Source organism: Harpegnathos saltator, unplaced genomic scaffold, assembly GCF_003227715.2.
Source record: "Harpegnathos saltator strain DR-91 unplaced genomic scaffold, Hsal_v8.6 scaffold39, whole genome shotgun sequence".
In the NCBI taxonomy this organism is placed as follows: domain Eukaryota; kingdom Metazoa; phylum Arthropoda; class Insecta; order Hymenoptera; family Formicidae; genus Harpegnathos; species Harpegnathos saltator.
The window spans coordinates 537649-558272 of NW_020230194.1; the positions used below are offsets into that span (position 1 = coordinate 537649).

Consider the following 20624-nt stretch of genomic DNA (forward strand, 5'->3'; position numbering starts at 1 on the left):
TAAGCCACCAATATGGACGAATAATAGGGTAAATGAAACACGCACAGCGAATTTTATTCTATAATTGTTTGTTTCTATAATAACAAATTGTAATTTGTTTCTATAATTTTGTCGTTATTATTTTTCAATGCTGGAAAGCTCCGTAAAAAATTTGCAGATTAAATATCAATACTTAATGCAGCGATACGTTTCGGCGGGAGAGTATCAATTAACGCGGTGCCGAGCGAGCAGAAAGTACCTCAATTACCCGACAAAAGTGATAAATGCACGCCGTGTTACTCGTAGAATCTCGGGCGCGTAAAAGCACGCGGCGCGTGAAAATCCCAAAACAATTGGAAAATAGCGTTAGTCATCTCCACCATCAATCACCCGTCACCGGCATTGACTAGCCGGAGCGGATCGCACAATCAACACCTTCGAAACACTCGTGACCTCCGTGGCGGAGGTCAAACTTCCCGAATATTTTCATTCCGCTCCATACGAAAACGATCTCATCATCTGTTTACGCTCTGAAAGATTGTAAACACTTGATATTTGTAAACATAGCTTCTAGACTTTCGTGTAAATAGAGTCTTTTGTTCGCCTCCGTGGTCGGTTGGATGTGATTCCCGTAACTACGCATATTTTTCTTGGGGACCTTGGGGATTGCGTACGCAATCCCCGAGGTCCCTCGAGGTCCCCGAGATGCGTGCGTTGTCCCTGTTTCTCTTTTATTTCCAAAATCGTGATTGGCGTAAGAGAAGGAGTGTAATAATTCTGCTCAGAGCCACATATTGAATGAATGAACGAATGACTTTCGTGTAAATCTCGCCAGTGATTTTTACGTCAAATAATGCTCCCTGTTGTATAAATACCTGTTGGCGAAGAACATTATTGGACACACAATTGTTGTATCTTTGCATTTACAGCCGCATCCTTGTTGACTGTTTTAAGTTTCAAATTTCATCGAGATTTTCACTTTCAATTTTAGAAAAAAAAAAAAAGAAGAGAGACTATGAAAACGAAAATATCCTTTTACCTACTTAATCCTTATTGGATTATTTAATATTTGTTCATCGGAGGTACGTTATATCTGTGGTCGAGTGAGCGCATGCATATATATTGCTTATTGAAATTACGAATGGATAAATGTGGAATATCGCGATAACCCCTCGAATATCAAAGGTGAGGCAATTTCTTTTTTCAAAATTAAACGACAATATAATAGTTTGCAACACCGAGGTATAACGGTACGCTTTATTGCGTCTCCATACTCGACGAAATTTGCGAGTCATTGCAGAATCAAAATTTCAGCTCGGGCGATGAACTATCAGATAATTGACGCGCGGAAAGATAACATTTTAAGGGAAAAGCGAGGTTTGTGTGTGCTTACGATTTCGACGATTACAAAATAGTAGATACTATAAAATAACGCAAAGGGGGTTGAGGTTGGATGGACCGGGAGCGCGCTTGATAAAGAGCGAGACGACGTCTCGCTCAGTCGAAACTCGAAGTGTTTCCTCCGATTAAGAATGGAAGGATCTTTAATATTACAAGTCGTCGGGCGACGTTGCATAAATAGCACCGGAATCGATAGTTATTATTGTGCCCGGCGATCGTTGCGCTTGGACGAGTCGCTGCGTCACGACGCATGGAAATCCATATCGTCTAAAAAACCATTCCTTTGCGCAGATAGATCCGGATACGTACGTCACGACCGCATTTATAAGGCCTGCGTTCCTTTATACGCGCGGCCTGTACCTCAATGTAACGAGAGAAGAGATCGATTCGTCGCGACCGCCGTGTCGAGACGGAATGTGCATCCTACTTTCGACCTCCATTTCGTGTTAATTCAATAGTCCCGAAGTCTACGTCGACTTGTTTCTCGATTCGATCGAACCTTACAGCTCTGCCGGGAAGCAGAGGCTCTTAAGGACCTGCAAATTGAGCGTTTTCTGCCATTCAGAAGCGCAGAATAGAACTTTAGTTTCTGTACAAACGAACCCTCCATTCCGTCCGGAATCTATAGATGTTGGACAGTCGGGGTTGCAAACAGGGCCAACATTTCGATTCGTGATTTCGTCGCGAAAAAGGGGAAAGAGAAACAATGTCGTCCACGCGGAAGTCGTGTCGCTGTCGCGGTCGTAAATCAACGAGCGGGCCGATGGTCGGCGTAACTTGAAACGCAGCCGCGATAAACGACGATTCGACGATAATTCAACACGCCTTTCTAAATATCCGTAATTATTGCGCGGCAGCGAAATAATAGACTGCACCCCGGCGCGGTGTATGGTCTCTCTTTCTCTCTCTCCTTCTCTCTCTCCCTCTCCCTCTCTCTCTCTCTCTCTCTCTCTCTCTCTCTCTCTCTCTCTCTCTCTCTCTCTCTCTCTCTCTCTCTCTCTCTCTCTCTCTCTCTCTCTCTCTCTCTCTCTCTCTCTCTCGTTTGTATAATACACCAATTTATATATTATAGATACGCGTCGAACTTGTATGCGAAGGCTTTTATCGTCACTCAAGCCGATCTCGTTATTTTGTGAAGGGCGATTAATCATTAGAACGACCGTGATTAATTATGCCGTATTACTATTATCACACGTCAATTAAGGGCGGTGAAATAATCGACGGGCGTGTCGAGGAATAATAATCGAGATAAGTGTTGGCCGCGCGATATAAACGCGCGTTTCGAGTACATTCTGATATATTGGCTATCGGTATTTTTCTCTCGTCCTCTCCTTCCTTTCCTCTCGCGTTCACCACTTGAAAAACAATCCCCTTCGCGCGATCGCTATTTTCACATCACATGGATCGGCCCGATTCTTTGTGTCGTTCGTGGACGATGAGCGTCGGAATAATTGATGACGCCTCGCGGTTACCGCCGTTGATGTTCAAACTTTTATGTAAAATCAATGGCCGGGATATTATTCGGCTATTTGTACGATGGAATGGGAAACGACAATGGGCGGTGGGGTGTGACAGGTGCAAGTTAATTAAAAGATCGCGCGTTTGAGCGACGAATTCCTCGAGGGCGAGGGCGGCTCCCCGCTCAGATCGCTCTTCAGTCAACCGGAACGGACAAGACGAATCTCCCAGGAGACGACGACGACGTGTCGGTGCGTGCCACGCGAGACAGTATGCATGAGAAAAGTTGCAGATGCCATCCCGGCGCGGAGCTGCATCCGGGATCTTCGATAAATCTCGGGCACACACATACAGACAGACACACACACACACACACATACACCGCGCGCGGCCAAGCTGAAAAGAAAAGCAATTTGCATTTCGTTTTCCGTGTCATTTCGTCTGTAGCTGCGAGGCGCTAGTTTGGCAGCTATGGCTTCGCGTACCGTTGCTCTCGACGGAATTTCGATTTCTCCTTCACAGAGACGCGTCGCGGTGCGGCGGGTGGAACAGCAGCAGCGGGAGAGAAGGAGGAGGAGGAGGGCGGCTCGGGGGAAATGGTTCCGCGCGCAATTTCCACGCGTCGCGAGAGAGAAATGCGTAGCTTAAGCTCGGGACTTTCGCCGCGGTGACTTGCCGCCACATTGACGGGGAGGGGGGGGGGAGAGGTCGGCCGTGACAGAGATATGTCGTGCACCGCGAAATAACGACCTCTTGTGGGGTCGCCGTCCACGTTCTCTTCCTCCTTCTCCTTTGTTATCGCTCACGAGTTCGCGAGCGGAGCCGGACCGGACAACGTCGGACCGTTGAGTCGCGGAGCGACAATAGGAAGAGGAAGAGAGAGAGAAAGAGAATGGATGCTTTCTCGGCCGTGGTGCTACTCGATCGCGCTCCGTTTTTTGCCATCCTGCCGACGTTGTCGGCCGTGTAGACAGCAGCGGGAGAGGCCTGACGGAGTAAGAAGTCGCGGACACGGTTAGGGCATCACCATCGGCCGCCGTTATTGCGCTCTCCACTGGACTCTCCATTCTCACGGCTGACAAATCACGAGGTCCTGATAAAGAGGCCACTCCAGCCCTCCCGCGCGCTGCTCGTTCCGATTCGCCGGCGCCAAAGAACCGCGCGACGGCTGAGAGATTTGCGGGCATTCATGATTCGGCCGCGCGCATCCTGGGTTGAGGGGGGGGGGCTGAGCCGCGGAGACCCGCGAGGACCCGTACAAATGGACCGGGTCCTGCCTGCTTCTTTTTTTTCCACCATAAATCTTGCTCCATTCTACCGCGGTGACCGCGTCGTCCTCGGGAAGCGAAGGATCGAAGGATCCTGCACCGGGTGCAGGAGCGCGCGTTTATCATGTCTGGCTATTGTAGAGCGATATCGCATCGCCGGAGAAGCGAGAGCCGTTCCGTTTAAGAATGTGCTGGCGGAAACGAGCCGGGGTAATAAAACAACAACGGGGATAAGGTAATGAGCAGCCTCACGCGAGGAATGCTCTCGGGTCTGGCCCTCGTCTGCCTCTCCGGCGTTTCCTGAGTTCTTTTCCGTCTCTTACGCGCGCGAGAGACGTGAGAGTCCTTATTAAATTTATATCCCGTCTAGACGCTATACATACGCGACTGTGCGTGGTTGATCCTTAAATTCTTCTCACGTCACCCGTGCATTAGCGAGTTTTTTCTCTCTCTGGTAATCAGAGTACGGTCTCAGTTCGTAGGCTACGAGATACGAGGTGGTTTGTAATTTTTTGTAGGAATTTCAGCGTCTTGCTCGATGGAGAAATTCTCCTGTTGAAAGACATTCTCGTATCGGGCTGGACGAATACCATTTTACCCCTGCAGGTGCGAATATTCCCAAAATCCTCGTCCTTCGTCCGAAACTTGGCGTGAATTGAGCCGGGGCTAAAAACCACCGAGATCAGACACAGCTCGAGACCGCGCTCACTTTCTTCCTGTCTTCCTCTTCCTCTCACAGAGAATTTCGCGTGAGCGAATCAATGTTCCCGGCGGCCGGCAAAATGTTAAACCCGTAAGTACCGGTCAGAGGCTGGCGCGACAACAAGAGCCTCTCTCTCTCTCTCTCTCTCTCTCTCTCTCAGGAACTGTCAGGAACATAATTCGTCGTCCGCGCGGAGTTAATTGAAATCCAGCCCGTCGACTGGCTCGTTCGCTCGCTTGTTCGCGCTCGAGCGGCGTAAACGTATCACGGAATGGCATTATATGTCTCTCGCGAGCGGGAATTAAATTTCGCGCAGTCACTTACGGCGGACGCCGCCGCTCGTCGGGGTTAAGTCACCGGTCGAAATTCGTCTTTGTTATTTCCGCGCGCCGCGCGCCGGCGGTAAATGAAGTTAGCACCGTCGAGCTCGGAGGAGAACGCCCGAGGAGGAGCGTTCCCGCATTAGCGGGTGGATAAAACGCGGCGGCAGGCGCGCGCGTTAAATAGACAATCGAGACTGGCACTAAATATATTGCGAGTATTTCGGTGTCCGCTCGGTGGTGGTCACTCGGCGCGCTATGCGCTATCATTTTAATACGGATCTCTGGAGGCCTCTCGGCGGCTCACAGAGGAGATCGCTGCTGCCGCTCGGAACGCGCGCAGCGTCGGGTGGCTGAGGAAGACGACGACGACGACGAAGTCGGCTGACTCGAGATTGCGAAATGTTATCTCGATGACGCACCGCGTATATCCGCGAAGGAAGAAAATTTGTCTCCTGCAGTCACTTCCGGGAGTTAATTGAACATTTTCCTATCGGATATATGCGGAGCGCGCTGCGAAACTCGCAAAAACGGGAATTTGCGACGACTCTGGGTAGGGACGCATCACGTGCGATGCGTTTGTTGAAGCGGAGGCCTTCTCGAAGTCTGCAGTCTGCTCTCGAAGTTTGTCCGTAAATCGTCGCGACGAGTGTTCCTTCAGTTAATAACCAAACATTATATCATCGTATATATTTCAACATGGGTTATAGAACGCGATTGTGAGAAATTGTCCACCACCAAGTTCTCCAACATCCGAAGACAACATGTTATAAAAAAATAATTGTCGCCAACTCCGCACTCGCTCACCGGTTATCTTGCGAACGAAACGCGCTCGCGCAAAGTCGACGCCGCGTCGCGGCGTCGTGTCGGCTGGACATCAACTCGCATCTTTTTCATAATTATCGGTGAACGGGGCGTGGCAATGGGTCCTCCGGTGGAGAGGACCCGCGCATCCCGCTGGCGGCGGCGACTCTCCGCGAGTCTCGAGAGGGGGCCCGCGCCGAACGCGCCCGGGGGCACTCAAATTAGCGGATACCTCGCGAACCATCTGGTCAGCCGGAAAGGAGATTCGTTTAATTTGCATTTAATCAGCGCGCAATCCCTAATATGAATATTCAAAGCGTACACTCCACTCGCCCCCCTCCATCCCTCCCGGCGCCTCCAACCTCTAGGCGCGCTTTCTGCGCCGCGACGTTTTGCCCGCCGCTGCGATCGGTAAAACGCCGCTTCCGCGGAACGCGCTCGCGCTAATATTCATCGACGTATGCGCTTTGTCGTCGTCCTCGTCTTTCTTGCCCCCTCCCGCCCTTCTACCTCTCGTTCATTTCTTCCGCGCCCACGCTCGCGGCACGCGCGCGGTCGCACCCGTCGGCGATAATGAATTCGCATTGCGTGACGGGCTGCGCTGCGCAATTTCGCGGGGGTGGCAGCAGATGGCAGGTGGCTGGTGAGGGAGACGAGGGAGGGGGGCGGATTGGTCAAAGGCGCGTGATTGCGCGCCATATTTTTGCGAGGCAACGCGGAGCGCGAAACTCCCCTTTCGCCGCTTCGCGTTTCCGCGTGCGTTTTATGCAGTCTATGTAACGGCACACGGCTTGATCGAGTTATTGTTCCCTTTGCGCGGCGCACGTCGAGATAACTGCGGCGGGCGCATTCGACGTGGCGGTAATATACAATCGGCAAAATTGGTGCTACACGTTACGAGCGTCCCGCACCGCGCGCGCGAGGAAAACTTCTTTAATCTCCGCGAGTGTAATAAGCCACGACGATAAAAGCACAGCGACGCAATTCCTCGTGCGCTCCGATACGAGAGATATCGGCGGATGCCGAGGAGGGAGGGAGAGGACAGGGGGAAAGAGAGAGAGAGAGAGAGAGAGAGAGAGGAAAAAAAGAAGGAGCCGCGGCCATTCGTAGTTGGCTGCAACTTACTCTGCCGAGCGGTGGGATTAAAGGGCGGGGGTTAGGGAGAGGGAAGAAGAATAAGCAACTTTGTCGTTCGTCGTTTTCGTGCCAGCGCCGGGGTTGCGCCTTCGGGGTAGCTCATCCTCTTAGTGCTTCGTTAAATATTCACGAGAATCTCCGTTTAAGCGTACGTTACCGTGGTTCGTCGCCGAGAGAGAGAGAGAGAGAGAGAGAGAGAGAGAGAGAGAGACCTCGGCAAGCCCGAAGAACCGGCACGACATTGTCGGCTCTCCGGGGAAACGCGCGTCGCGACCTTCGGGACAAAGAGCTCGTTAAGATCTCCTCGTTGAAAATCAGTGCGCTTCCGGTTTCATTAATTTACCGTCACGAACACGCGCGGCTCGTCGCGGGTCGCGATTAAACTTCAGATAAGGGCGGCGCAAGTGGTTATATCTCGTTGTTATCCGAGGCGCGAGACCGCGGCCGGCCGCTTTTGGCCTTAGCGGAAGTCGGCGGAGTTGGGTTTTTCGACGGGTCGATGAATACGAAATATCGCGGGCGGGGTGCGAGTTTGAAAATAAATCGACAGCGAAAGTTCACTCCCGCTCCCGCGCTCCCCGCGAATGTCGTATCGCGAACTTGATCGAGGACGAAAATTTCTTGGGATCTAATTGGGATCCGGTGCGACCGGCCGAGATCTTCACGCAGATTCGGACAGTTGGAAACGTAAGTTTCAAATACGCGGCCTCGAGTGGTAAGCTCCAAGTTTCCCTATTATTTCTCGTCTTCATTTTGCATCCTGCAACTTCATTCTTTCTCATCTATTATTCTTTTCGATACAGTAGTCGGGGTAAAAATAGGGCTCCCTGTTTGATACGTTGCCGATTGAGAGTAGGGCGAGTTTCCATAATATTTTGGTTCCGATTTTAAGGGGAGGAGCCATGCTTAGGATAAGAATGAGATTCCAAACTGTCATCGTAATCGGATGACCAATTCCGGAACAAATTTGGGAATTTTGATCGCAAACGGGAGAACTCTGGGAAATTCCTCTACGGGAGCAACAGTATCGATCCGGTGTAGAATGCATGTCATTTTTTTTATTATTATCGATATTATATCTGATATTTTACAAAATCTCCCTGTGAACCTCCGCGCTCAAGATCGCCGCGTCGTCGGCCTCGTCGGTGGTGTCTCCGTCGACTTTCTGGGAATCAGTATACTCTCGATATCCTTCCTCCTGCAGTTCCGGGTCATCGGTACTTCGGTCGATCCAATCACCGCTGCGAATTCCCGTGCGGAAATCGGCGAGGCCCGCCGAGCTGAGCATCGTGTTAAGTTTCGACAGGACGTTATCGTAAGCCGAAGGCGCCGCGTCGCGATACCCGCCGGTTATCGATACGTCGTCGTACTGCATCTCCGGCAAATTAGGCTGGTACTGCTCGACTCGGGCGCCGTAATCGGCGTAATCAACATAATCCCCGTTCCGCTTCACCAAGATGCTCCACGGCCCGTAGAAACCGCGCAAACCAACATCCTGCCAGACGGTCCTGGGCACTGTGTCAACATAACAAATGTTCTCGTTAGCCAAGGCTTTGCGAAGCAATCATCTCTTGCCGTAATTTACGAACACTTGAGGGGGGGAGGGGGAGTAGCCTCGTTCTTAGCACCGCGCGGGCGAACCTCCAGCGAATGGTCGCTGTGTTGGACAACTCGTCGCGAGGCGTTAAAAATCCGCGCGTTTCATATCGCTCGCATATGAAAATGTATCGACTTCTCTCTCTCTCTCTCTCTCTCTCTCTCATTTTGTGCTTTTGCGATCAAACTTTTATATATTAACTTGGACTCTCTCTCTCCTTCTGCCGTCGTTATCTATCTCTTGGACACACGTGTCCCGTCGAATTTCTAAGTTTCTGTGACTCAGCAACAAAGTCGCCCCAAGTCTGCGCGACGTATGTTACTTCTTGCCGAAGATATCGCGCCGGGCAGCCGAGCGGAAAGCTTGCGACTCACCCAGTTCCAAATTTCTCGTAGGCGCCGGTGCCACCTCGATCGTCGCGACGAGGGCGAGGAGGAGTCGGGCGTAACTCCGTGGTTTCATTGATAATTGACGCTCTCTCAGTTACCTCTCAGTTTACGGCTCGCACTGGCTTCTAGAATCCCGCGTTATCGCTTATATGCGGCGTCGCTGAGGTTAACGCGTGGGCCAATATTTGACCGCGAGTTTAGCGGCGAGTTTAGCGCGGTGTCCTTGCGGCAGTTGCAGGTCTTTCGCGAGAAACGTTCGTCTAATTGCTTGTTTGTCCGCTTACCGAGGTAATCCTCTCTTGAGCCAACTCAGATGGTGCGAATCTTCGAGAGGCCACCACACGGCTTTTTCGGAGCTCGCGAACTTTGTTAGTGGCAAGTATCAAAATGTTTACCACGCTCGCGCGCGACCGCTCTCGTGCGTAGCGAAATGCGTCGAACGAATCGAAGGAGTGCGCGTGTCGCTGCTGCGCGGAGGAGGAAGAAGAGGACAGAAGGCGAGGTGTGTGCATTAAACGTTTATATATTACAAATCATAAGAAAATAGTAAATGGTGCATGATAGGCAAATATAGTGGATAGGGACAAATGGCGAGTAGTAAATCCCCTCGACAGGCGGCCGTCCGTCAGCTCGACTCAGCGAAGTTTTCGAAGGGTACATTCAGGTCTCGATGTCTTCGAACAGCTTTTCCTTGGCAATTTTCTTCAACGACCCCAGCCGGCTCTGTGGAAAGAGAAACAGTTTTCCCTCGCATCAATTTTTTCGCAGTTTTACTCACACTGACGTTTCTTTACGCTCGCGTACGCGAAGGGCGCGGTGTGTGCCGCTTGACCGAAAAGTTGGCTCGACTTTTTCAAAGTTACACATCTCGGCTTTTCTCTCGAGCGACGGCACGCGCGTTTTTCACGAGAACCTGCATAATTCTCATTTTGTGCTTTACCCGACGTCGACGTAGGACATGGTGGACGACCTTCGCTTCGTGTCTAAAGCCTGACCTCCATTAACAATTTCGTCATTGTCGTCGTAGAAGGGTCTCCTGTACCAGAACAATGGGAACCCGTAGTACGCGGCTTCTCTGTCGGCCAATCCCTCTTGACCGTCTGTAAGATGAAAATTACGATATTAATTACGCAGCTTGTTCGCTCGTTATTCAGCAAACATGTCGGAACAGAAGAACGTTACTTTCGCGTAGATTTGTAACGTCGTTTCGTCGCGAGGATTCTTTCTTCGAAATTTTCACTTCAACGATTTCTTGAAAGAAACGCATCTTCGTGTTTCTGTCAATTTTTCTTTCTTTTAATCGCGCTAACAATTTTTCTCGTACAACACGCTACTTCTCGGACACAAAATTTCCCTTCGGGAAAAACATCGCGTTTTCCAAACGATCCGAACGTCATGATTCTCGGCTCGTGCGAGCGCCGTCACGATTCTTCGTCACAAATTTCTCGTCGCGTTCGGAAATCGTCCATTGGCCGAGGAGAACCCGAGGCAAATAAACTCACCGTCGTCAAATTGAGGAAACGGCCGCGCGTGAACGAAGTTCAGCACCGCGAAGACAATGGCGAGGTACACGAGGAATCTCATTTCGCGCCGGCGCGGCGGCGGCGGCGACTCACCGGACATAAATCGTACTTAATGGCCGTTGGAGTTTGTCTGAATTGCGACGCGACGTTCTGTCGTTCTTATATGCAAACGCGCGCGCGCGGCAGCTCTCGATCGAGTGACAGGCGGGAGACGTTAATTCGAACACACGACTCGAATGACTAATTTCGCTAACGAAGCCGGCAAATGGGAGCGCAAATGCGCGCGGCGTGAAGCGCCGCGCGCGCATTCGTTGTTGCTCGTTACGCACAGAAATAAACGCGCGACGCACTCTCGTCTCCGCTCGTCGCCGCGCCGCGCCGACTGAGCGATATTCCGCGAGTGTGCCGAGCGCGTTAAGAGGCGAAGGAGAGGCGGCGTCGCATAATATTTTCGGTCGATGTTTTTATTGATTCGCCAGAGAGACGACGCGCGCGCGTTCGCGCCACGCGGCAGCGCACGGGGAGCGTCAGCTTCCAGTCACGCAACTGGAAAAAAACGCGCGATATTGCGCGTATTACGCGTCACGCGAATTATGAGCTCTTTATCGACGCTTACGTAATTTCCCGCGGGAATCTGGCGCCGCGCGAATCGTGTCGCGCGTTCGCCGCGACCGGACTAGCATCGACGAGCGCTCCTACCTTCTCTCTCTCTCTCTCTCTGTCTAACTTTGTCTTTCTCCTTATCGATCGACTTCGTCCTCAGGTCGCCGTCCGTGGTTTTAAAGCATCCCGCCGGGAGTGCAAAGCACAGCGGCGGGCCTAAGACTCTCGCACAACAATCGCGATCGGATTTGCGACTTAACGAGAGGAAGCGGCAAAGAGAGAGAAGGAGGCAAGGAGGGAGAAGAGAGAGAGAGAGAGAGAGAGAGAGAGAGAGAGAGAACGAGCGGCCGGCCGCGCGACGGAACAAACATTTCGCCGAGTTTCCTATCGGGCCAGGCGAGAGAACGGTAGAGAGTAACTCTAATCTCCGGGCTCTTTGTGCGTCTGGTGTACGCGTCGAACTTTATGTGCGCACCGCGTCGTTTTGTGTCTGCGGACGAGCCATTATTACGAGTCGTCTAACTTGAGCTCGTTACCGAGCCGTAAAGAGGCCTAGCGCTGTCTCCCTTTCCCTCTCCCTCCCTCTCCCCCTCCCCCCCTCTCTCTCTCTCTCTCTCTCTCTCTCTCTCTCGTTGCGGCCCGACGTTTATTCCGCGCGGCCGCTGCGGAGGATAAATGCACGACCCCGACGACGGCACGACGACCGTCTCTCGGGGAAACGATAAAAGATCGCCCATCGCCACGTTGAAAAGTGGGAAGCTTCGTCGTCGTGCCAGCCTTCGGTTTAATCCTTCCGGTGCGAGAGCGACAATGTCGGTCTACGGTTACCAGGCGGTAATTATAGCTCCCCCGCGCGTCGGCTACGAGCGAAGGTTGAGAAAAAAGGCTCTCGGCTCGCGAGCGATCGATAGCGGGACGCGCTGCTAACGCTTCTTATCGTTATCGTGATTCTTGAGTGACGCGTTTTTGCGAGGCGTTGCTCGCGCCGCCGAAGATTTACGAGGCTGATCCTCTTAAATGGGGAAGGAGGTGTTTGTTTCGTGTTAATTCCATACAGCGATTACGACGCGGAGGTGTCGTGCTCGGTCGTGCGAGGGCTCGAGAGTGAAAGAGAGGGGGAGAGAGAGAGAGAGAGAGGGAGAGAGAGAGAGAGAGAGAGAGAGAGAGAGAGAGAGAGAGAGAGGGAAAAAGGGAGAACGCGGCAGGAAGGAGAGATAATCCCGCGCGCAACGTTATCATTAACCTGATGCACCGACGAAAAAGTAATTATTCTAATGCGTCGCTCTATCATCGTCCGGAGAAGACAGTTCCGCTTTCGCATGTTTCGCTGATACGCTCGTAAATTCCGCGAGCGAGCGAACGACTGCACGCCAGCTTCCACGTTCTACGCCGACTCGGTGCGGTTATTGCGCTATCGCGACTGCACCGACGTCTTGTCGCCATAAACTTTTATCGTTCCTCCTCGATCTTCTCGTCGGGGGCGAGTCTCGTGTCGTGTCGTCGGGCAGAGTTTTGCGGCCCTCGGAGGGCGCGCCCTTCGAAAAATTGAAAGCCACGTACCGGCCAGGTGATACGTACGACGATAACGCGTCGTTACGACCCCGATAATCTCGTCGATCGATATCTCGACCGCGGCCTTACACACCCCGTCCATCTTGCTCCGGATGGGTCTCGAATGACGTGTATCTCTCTCTCGCTCGCGATGACGACGAAGGTGACGATGACGACGATGTTCAGCCCCTCGAATGATGTGTTGTTTCCGGAAATATCCGACGCGTCGCGCTCATCTATTTCAGCGACGGCTTGAAAATTCCCCTCAAGGCCATTTTCTTCGCCACTGAACTTGGATGACGGCGGCCCGACGTCTCGGCCACTTCGAAAATCTTTTCCAGCTCGTGGCCAGAGAGAGAGAGAGAGAGAGAGAGAGAGAGAGAGAGAGAGAGAGAGAGAGAAGGATCTCTTTTCTTAGTGCTTGCGTAAAGAAAAAAAATAAACCGGGGCGTCATGAGGCTCCCCTCCTCTCTCCCTCTCTGTGTCTCTGTCTCTCTCTCTCTCTCTCTCTCTCTCTCTCTCTCTCTTGCGATGGCGACCGAGGCGCTTGACGCTTCGTCGATCGATTATCGTTACGAGGTTATCGTTAGCCAGCGGCTTTGAGGCAGAACCCGTTGGGGCGTCTTTCGCTTTTCACAAAGAATGTCAAGGAACATTTGCACACGCGGGCTTTTTTCTCCGATCGCCGCGCCGCAAACAACGGTGCGATGTTAAATGGCGATGTCGGATCGCGCCGTTACATTGATAAACGTTTGTCCGGGTAGAGCCGGCTCCGGATAATGCATCGTCACGTACCGTGAATGGACAAACGTCCATTGAATAGTTAAGATCTCCGCCGCGCACTTCCGCCCGGGGTGCACATTGCGTTTCGTTGTTTTCGCCGCCTTTGTCGTTTTATCGAGACACGCTGGTCGCTCTCGGTAAGTTCCTCCCCCGCCCCGCGCGTTGATCCTCGTCGAACGCGTAACGGCGTTTTCCAAGCAGAGAACCGTCGAGGATGCGTCGCGATCGCGTTTGTTTCTGACTGTAGAACCCCACAAATTCATCATCCACCCACGCGGTTCTTACATGCCCGGAGGAGAAAAAAATGTTTGCTTGAATGACGCGGTTTCCCCAGATGAGATATCAACGATTCGAATCGAAATTCCGATCGAAAATACCAGAATTCTGTTCAAAGTTCACCAGGGACCTCGATATAATTTAGACCATTAATTTTTCTGATCGGACTTCAGTCCCGTTAGTTTCCGTATCGTTCGTATTTCGTCAGAAGATTGTGCTTCATTCTTCTCTCCGCGCATCGATGAGTAACATCGCATAGGAGCGATCCCCTCACGTGGTCTGTCGTCGAACTTCTGAAAATACTATCGCGGAGGTGTCGAGGAGGTTGCGCAATCGCTGATTTGTTTGTACAACTCGCGCGCGATAACTTTCGAGATATCTGGAAATACTTCTGTTCTCGACGATAAGCTGTTCTTGTTTGCCTCCGCGGATGCACGGATCACTGATTCCGTAGTGTGTGATCCTTCACACCTCACGACGCTGCTAGACGTGATATCGCTCGTGTCTGATAATTCCAGTGTGGGCGAGCGAGATCCCGCTCTCGCGGGCTTCCGTTTCTGTCTCTCTCTCTCTCTCTCTCCCTCTCTCTCTCTCTCCCTTTCGCGCGACGGTCCACGACCTCCTCCCGTTTTCGCGGGACTTGGCATAGTCCGGTCACGTAACGCGTTTCCTGGTTCCCTGCCGCCGAAGGAGCACTCGGGAGATCCGATCGAGTTCCCGAGTGGCTCAGCCGGTAATACTCCAGCTCGTGACCTCGTCGTATTGACGAAGGGGTTTCGCCGGCGAAGAGAGAGAGAGAGAATCACTCGGTCGCCGGCGACGAGGGTGGGCCCTCCGTCACGTAACGGGGGATACCAAGAGAGCGTTCAAAGAATCAGGTTACGCGGCTCGACATTGATTCGGGCCCGACGTTGGGTTTCAATCGAAGGCTGCTTTTACCGAAAGCGAAACTGCCGCGGCTACCCATCACAGCGCTACGGGAGACACCATGTAATCGCGACGCTTCGGCCGGCAGTTTGATCGCCCTGTCGCCTATCGCCTCGCGCGAGTCGCTTATTGTTAGTCGGAAGACCGCCGACTCTCCGGGGCTTCTCGGGCGAGCATCGATCTTGACGATAAATATACCCACCCCTGTGTGTGCGCCGCCTCTCCTTTCCCTCTCGCCCCAAAGGGAGAGCGGCGAGGGAAGACCAGCCGGTTGGACTGTCCCATGACCTTCTCACTTGCTCGTCCGCACGGTGGACACTCACCGTGGACCGCGCTGTTTGCGTCACATCACACCGCGGCTCATGTAGACAATCGCGGATTATTCTTAGGGCGATCCCGCGCGCGGTAACCGGGCGACATTCATTCGGGGGGCAACGAGGCACGACGTAGCCGTCGCCGCCGCCGTCGTCGCCGGCGCACAATCCGATCATCCGCCGGTCGGCTGGTCACAGAGAACGGCTTTCCCGCTCTCGTGAAGGGGATCGTTGAGCGCGTTTAAGTGTCGACGAGCGTCGCGTCGGTGTTGGTGTTGGTGCGGCCTGAAACGACGGAAGCCCAGCTAGGCGTGGTACCGTCGACGGCACGTTCCAGTCCGATGTAAACACGAAGCAGCCCAGGTCGGGACTGCCAGTGCAGCCGGTACCGTTGGTGAGAACGGCCGCGCGCGGATTTCAGCCTGGCGATCAGCCTCGTCGGCGCGCAATACCGCGTCTATCAGTGGAAGCCTCACCGTCTCTCTTCTTCTCGCCTCGAGTCGCTCCGCCGACGCGACTTCGGGCTCGAGCGGCTCGTTCCGCAGCTTTTTCCGCGAGTTCGCCTCCGGCGACCGACTTGGTGAACCCTGCCAGAGACAGCCCGATCGATCGCGCGGACGCGCGTGGAGCTCACGAGACTGACAACATTGACCTTGCGAGGGCGAGCCCTCCGGCGAGACGGGTCGCGGCGCGGAATTTCGCGGATCGTGGCGCAAATCAGCGCGGAGTCTGCGAGTTCTGCGAGTTCTGCGAGTTCTGCGAGCGAAACTCCGCACGTAGACGTGCGGACGCGCGCTTCGAGCAGCCGACGGACTTGGAAAGTTACAGGGAGTCGTCGCGCGTCGCTCCTCCTCCGGGGGAAAGCCGCGATTGCCGCTGCGGTGCGGCGTCGCTTTCGCGCAATCCGTCGTTCCGCCGTTTTCATTAGCGGCAAGACCATAACGGGCGTTTAATTATCTGTTGAACCATCAGACGCGCCGCCGAGAGCGCGCGCGGGGAATGCGGCTCGCCCGTCGGTGTCATCCCGCTCGCTCATTCCGCTGTTAGTTGTCACTCCACCGCCGCGAAGCAGTCAAAGCGAAGACCTCGCTCCGTCTTCCTCCGCCGATAGCTCGATCATCGTGCTCGCGCACTGTGCCCTTCGTCGAGGTGTAAAAGTGCGCTGATGGAGGAGGCTCGGGGAATCGAGTGAGAATCGAGTGCGTCGCGACCGACACTTTTCTCACCCCTCGACGAGAGGTCGCAGCGATTGCGACCTGAGTGTGCTCGGAGGGGAAGGAGGGACGAGTGAAGCTTCGGTTCTGAGTGCTGACGCTGAACTCGACGCGATTATCAATCATTTGCGTGTACGCGAAAGACAGAGAGAGAGAGAGAGAGAGAGAGAGAGAGAGGGAGGGAGAGAGAGAGAGAATGCCGATCAGTGCGACGCGCCGATTAGATAAGATTATCGTACCTGGCGAGTACATTCTCGTGCGATAAACACACATTTTTCTCTCTCTCTCTCTCTCTCTTTCTCTCGCAGAGATAGCTAGCGACAGTCGCCCGAGAGTCATCGAAGCGCGTTGATTCGATTTACTTCTTACGTACGGTACCGCGTGACGCGACAGTGAAGGTATCAGTGAATGTATTAAGCAAATATTTGGAGCCTGATCAAAAAGATAAGAGACAAAGACGAAGAAGAAGGCGAGAAGATAACGTAACGGTGTGCCGAAAATTACCGCCGGATGTGATCGAGCACGCGACTGTCGATCTACGCGAAGACGGAGGGACTTGACGCGCGCGTTCGCTTCGACCGACGACGAATCACTTTCTCGACACCACTTTCTCGGACACTTTGACTCGGATAATCGCGCATGACCGCGGGGCGCGACGTCGCGCGAATTTGTCGGGCTTTTAAGCACCATTACGTCCCGGCTACGTAATTTCGACTTTAGCGGCCGGCTCGTGTAATCAGAGAAACATCCTGCCGGCGCGAGTCGCTCGCACAAATATCCCTGCGGTCGCGTCCAGCGTCCGGCCGGCGCAGGGTGTGTCTTTCACGTGCATGCTAGAGTCGGTAACCGCGACTCTTGGGAGACCTTGCATCCCGTGCTGCCCCGGAGGATGTTGTTAACTTCGGAGCGCGTTTCCTGCCAAGAAGGCGAAACGCGAGCGGTCGCGCGCGACGCGTGTAAACGCGACGCGTCTTCTCCGAGCGCGACAAGTCTCCCGGTAACGAGCCTCACGTGAACGCGCTGCGGGAATGAAACAGGCTAATTATCAATTACACGTCGTGGCATAATGTTGAAATTAATTAGCCGAGATTAGCTCGTCGGGATAATACGCGCGTCGGGGTTAGAATTTAAGACCGTTCGAGCTCGAGGAGCTTGTCCTGGCTCGCCGATGCTAGCCGAGTGCATAGTCATATTACTGGCCATTTAATCAACGTTAATTGTCATTACGAACGGTCACATTGTTAGTCCATCTTCAATAACGCGCCAGGCGCCAGGCGCCGTCTTTCGAGGACGGCTTCGACTCGACTTCGCCGGGTAAATTTCCCAGGGATTTTCAAGCTTCACGCGGAGAATGAGAGGCGGCGGGGATTAATAGACATCGCGAAGTGATATCGAAATCAATTTCGCACGTATTATTAGCATGTCACCGATACGATGATGACGCGCTGAGTTGCGCCTGCCAAGTTTGCCGCGTCTCTCGGGCAACCTGACGAGTCGCTTTTCCTCGTGCAAGTCTCGCCAAGCAGCTCTCGAATCCGAAGCGATCGACAACGGACGGCACGCGCGACAGGTAGATTAAACAAAGTTGCTCGACAAGCTTCGTCGCGCGAAGGCGCGATCTCGACCTCTTAATGCGGTGCTCGAAGTGACGAAGGCGCGAAACTTTCGCAACACCACCTATCGCGTAAACTCGCTTCTTCGCACGCACGTCGCAGATCGATCGCGCGCGCGCGCGCGCGACTCGTGTTGATAACTCGCCGCCGAAAGCCTCCCGCTGCGACACTCGTGTGGAAATCTGCTGTGGGTGCTGTGTGTGCGCGCGTGTTGCCTCTGTGGGACTATCTGTGGGGTGACGTAACACGGTGCATAGATAAGCGCGATTCGTTGTTCTTCCGGCAAGTCGCAGGCGCGTATGTCCTCCCCCGGCTTCACCACACGTGGCGCGATGAGCCTCTGGCGGTTTGGACCCTTCAAGGATGGTACGTTCGTTACTGACAATTAATCGGCATTGCTGCGCGATTGTTAGCGCGATAGTCGTATTGCTTTGAATAATGTTCATGACTGAGTCGTCGAACAGCTCTCGAAGTTGAAGCGGTCGAAAATGAGCACGTGAGCAGGGTGGATTACAGCCCTTACAGCTGTACTTATCACTCTGCAGTGGGTGTCTTATATCTTTTAGCAATCTATGCCCCCTTTGACTTCCGTAGGAAAAGAAGTTTCAGCTCAAAAACTACAGGAATCGGCGGCAAACCGCCTCGGACCATGAGAGCTAAACAAAGCTGAAATAAGCTCTTTAGCGTTTTTATGCACCAACTCCACACCAGGAAAAAGAATTTAGTATCTCTAACAAAACTGTTTAGTTGAGGCATTTTTTAATAGCAAGCAAATATCTTGAAGTTTTATATAACAAAATATTTAGTTGTCTCAACTAAACATATTTTTCTGCTTTGTTCTCTGGACCAAACGATTTTGTTCTTGGACTTCATACATAAAGATCTAGCATTTTAGTTATTCTATCTATAAAAGTTACATAATAACGAAATATTATTTTACATAAACTAAAATAATGCCCAGTGGATACTATTTTGTCTTTCTGTGCACTAAAATTTAGATTTTATATATTAAGAAAAAATTATAGTATTTTTAACAAAATTCGTACAGTTCCAGCTTTTTGGTTGCTATAACAAAAGTATTACGTTGTACGAACAAACCGTAATCAAACAAGAATATTTGTTTACAGGAACTAAACAGTTTTGTCGGGCATATTTTAACCAAATTATTTTGTTGTTACAACAAAATTTTGGTTCACGCAACAATACATTTTTCCTAGTGCATTCTTTTGACTGTCCGCCTCCCTTTCTGTGCGCCTTTGTCTACACCGAGAGTACGCCGATATTTCCCCCAAAATCCTATCTCGCAGCGTGTTGTCTCACTCGCGCGGCAATTTGCGCACGGTGACGCATTCGCGCGGTAACATCTCCGAGGGCGAGATCAATCGGCTATCGGGGCTAAAAAAATAAGCAGCGTATCGAGCCGAAAGCGCACTCGTCGCGCTATATTATCCGCGAATACCGTGCGCGCGCGCGCGCGCGCGAGAGAGAAAGAGAGAGAGAGAGGGAGAGAGGAAAAGTGTAGAATTTATTGCGCTTATCTAAACACACGCGTCGCCCGAGCTCGCCGCGTGTACACTCCGATGAGCGGGAAAAAATCGAGATCCTTTCAGCGTTGTACGCGCGTACGCGGGGATGAGCGCTTTTCTATCAACAACAGGCGACAAACCTCGCGTGAGAGCACGATGGGGATTTATCATCGCTGCTGCGTACGCGTACACGCGCCCGACGCGAAGATAATCGAAGGTGTGTCGCTCTCGCGAAAATTTCCTCACCGCGACTCACTCAGCCGCGGTCGAAGAGAGGCGGACGAGATATTTGAATTTGCATAATAAAGTCAAAGAACTTGGGCGATTGTGCCGGCACGTTCTGCGAAGGTTGCCGTTAATGCCGGCTGAATCTTGAAGCTTTATCTACGTGCGATACAGAGGACAAATTATTTCCTGCTCGCGGAAAACTGCGGTGAGCCGCGCGCGTGCTCTTCTTTCTCTCCCTTCAGCCCTTCGGCATAATAAGGGCTTTTATTGCGATTTATCTACGTCGGTTTATGCGATCGGTATGACGGCAAAGCTGATCTGTTGGCGGGAGAGAGAGAGAGAGAGAGAGAGAGAGAGAGAGAGAGAGAGAGAGAGAGAGAGAGAGAGAACGTGTGCGTTTAGCACGTTTAAATCGACCGTCAAATAGATTCCAATACAATTAATTAGTCTTTCCTTTGTCCCTCCCGATTAATTGCGTCGACAGTATTTTCCGTCGCCGAACGAGCGAAATTAATAGCCGCGTCAGCTTTTAATATTATTCCGAACAGTTTTAACGGCTTGCGTAGTCTCCTTTGCGATGAAATATTCAACGTCGAGGAGGAGTGTCGATTATTATAATTGTTGTTTTATTCTCGCGTCCGGCGGGAGAATGAAACATGCGCGTGATGCGTCTCGTGGGGGGCGGAAGAGAAGGGAGGAGCAGGAGGAGAAATTATGAACCGCAGTTTAGAGTTATCTCAACGTGCTGCCGCGAGATCAATCGCGATGATATTCCGGCACGGTCCGCTATAAGCGCTTCCGAGCGGGGAATTTCGCTTCGTCGAAATAAAGAGTCGCTGCGCGCCACGTCGACTTGGCAACGAATGACAATGGGCATTTAGGTCATCGATTGCTCCCAGAGGACGCGGTGTCCTTTTACGAGCTTCTCGAGATCTCCGGCGGATAAGCTTTGTGCAATTTGTCAGCCATCTCGCGATACAGTCATCACCGTCGTCGCGACGACTGTCTCT

At 52.5% G+C, this 20624-nt stretch overlaps 2 protein-coding genes across 8 annotated transcripts in view; one reads left to right on the top strand and one right to left on the bottom strand.

Moving 5' to 3' along the window:
- The window catches only part of LOC105189266 (phosphatase and actin regulator 4), a 354456-nt gene that overhangs the window by 8874 nt on the left and 324958 nt on the right, over positions 1 to 20624 (top strand). The window contains exons 1-2 of one of the 7 annotated variants that reach the window (XM_025300903.1): positions 15642 to 17561; positions 17667 to 18226. The exons of 3 other annotated variants lie outside the window; for them this stretch is intronic. In XM_025300903.1, the coding sequence (XP_025156688.1) occupies positions 18160 to 18226 (67 nt within the window). In that variant the 5' untranslated portion in view covers positions 15642 to 17561; positions 17667 to 18159. Of the gene's footprint in view, positions 1 to 15641; positions 18227 to 20624 lie in introns of those variants that run through there. 3 more of the 7 variants (XM_025300905.1, XM_025300904.1, XM_025300906.1) reach the window with 3 other exon arrangements.
- LOC105189267 (uncharacterized) lies at positions 8095 to 11152 on the bottom strand. Its single transcript, XM_011151243.3, has 4 exons — positions 10559 to 11152; positions 9997 to 10156; positions 9042 to 9779; positions 8095 to 8585 (listed from the first exon to the last, which is right to left on the bottom strand). Exons 3-4 carry the CDS (start codon positions 9127 to 9129, stop codon positions 8158 to 8160), a joined length of 516 nt encoding a protein of 171 aa, XP_011149545.1. The 5' UTR covers positions 9130 to 9779; positions 9997 to 10156; positions 10559 to 11152; the 3' UTR covers positions 8095 to 8157.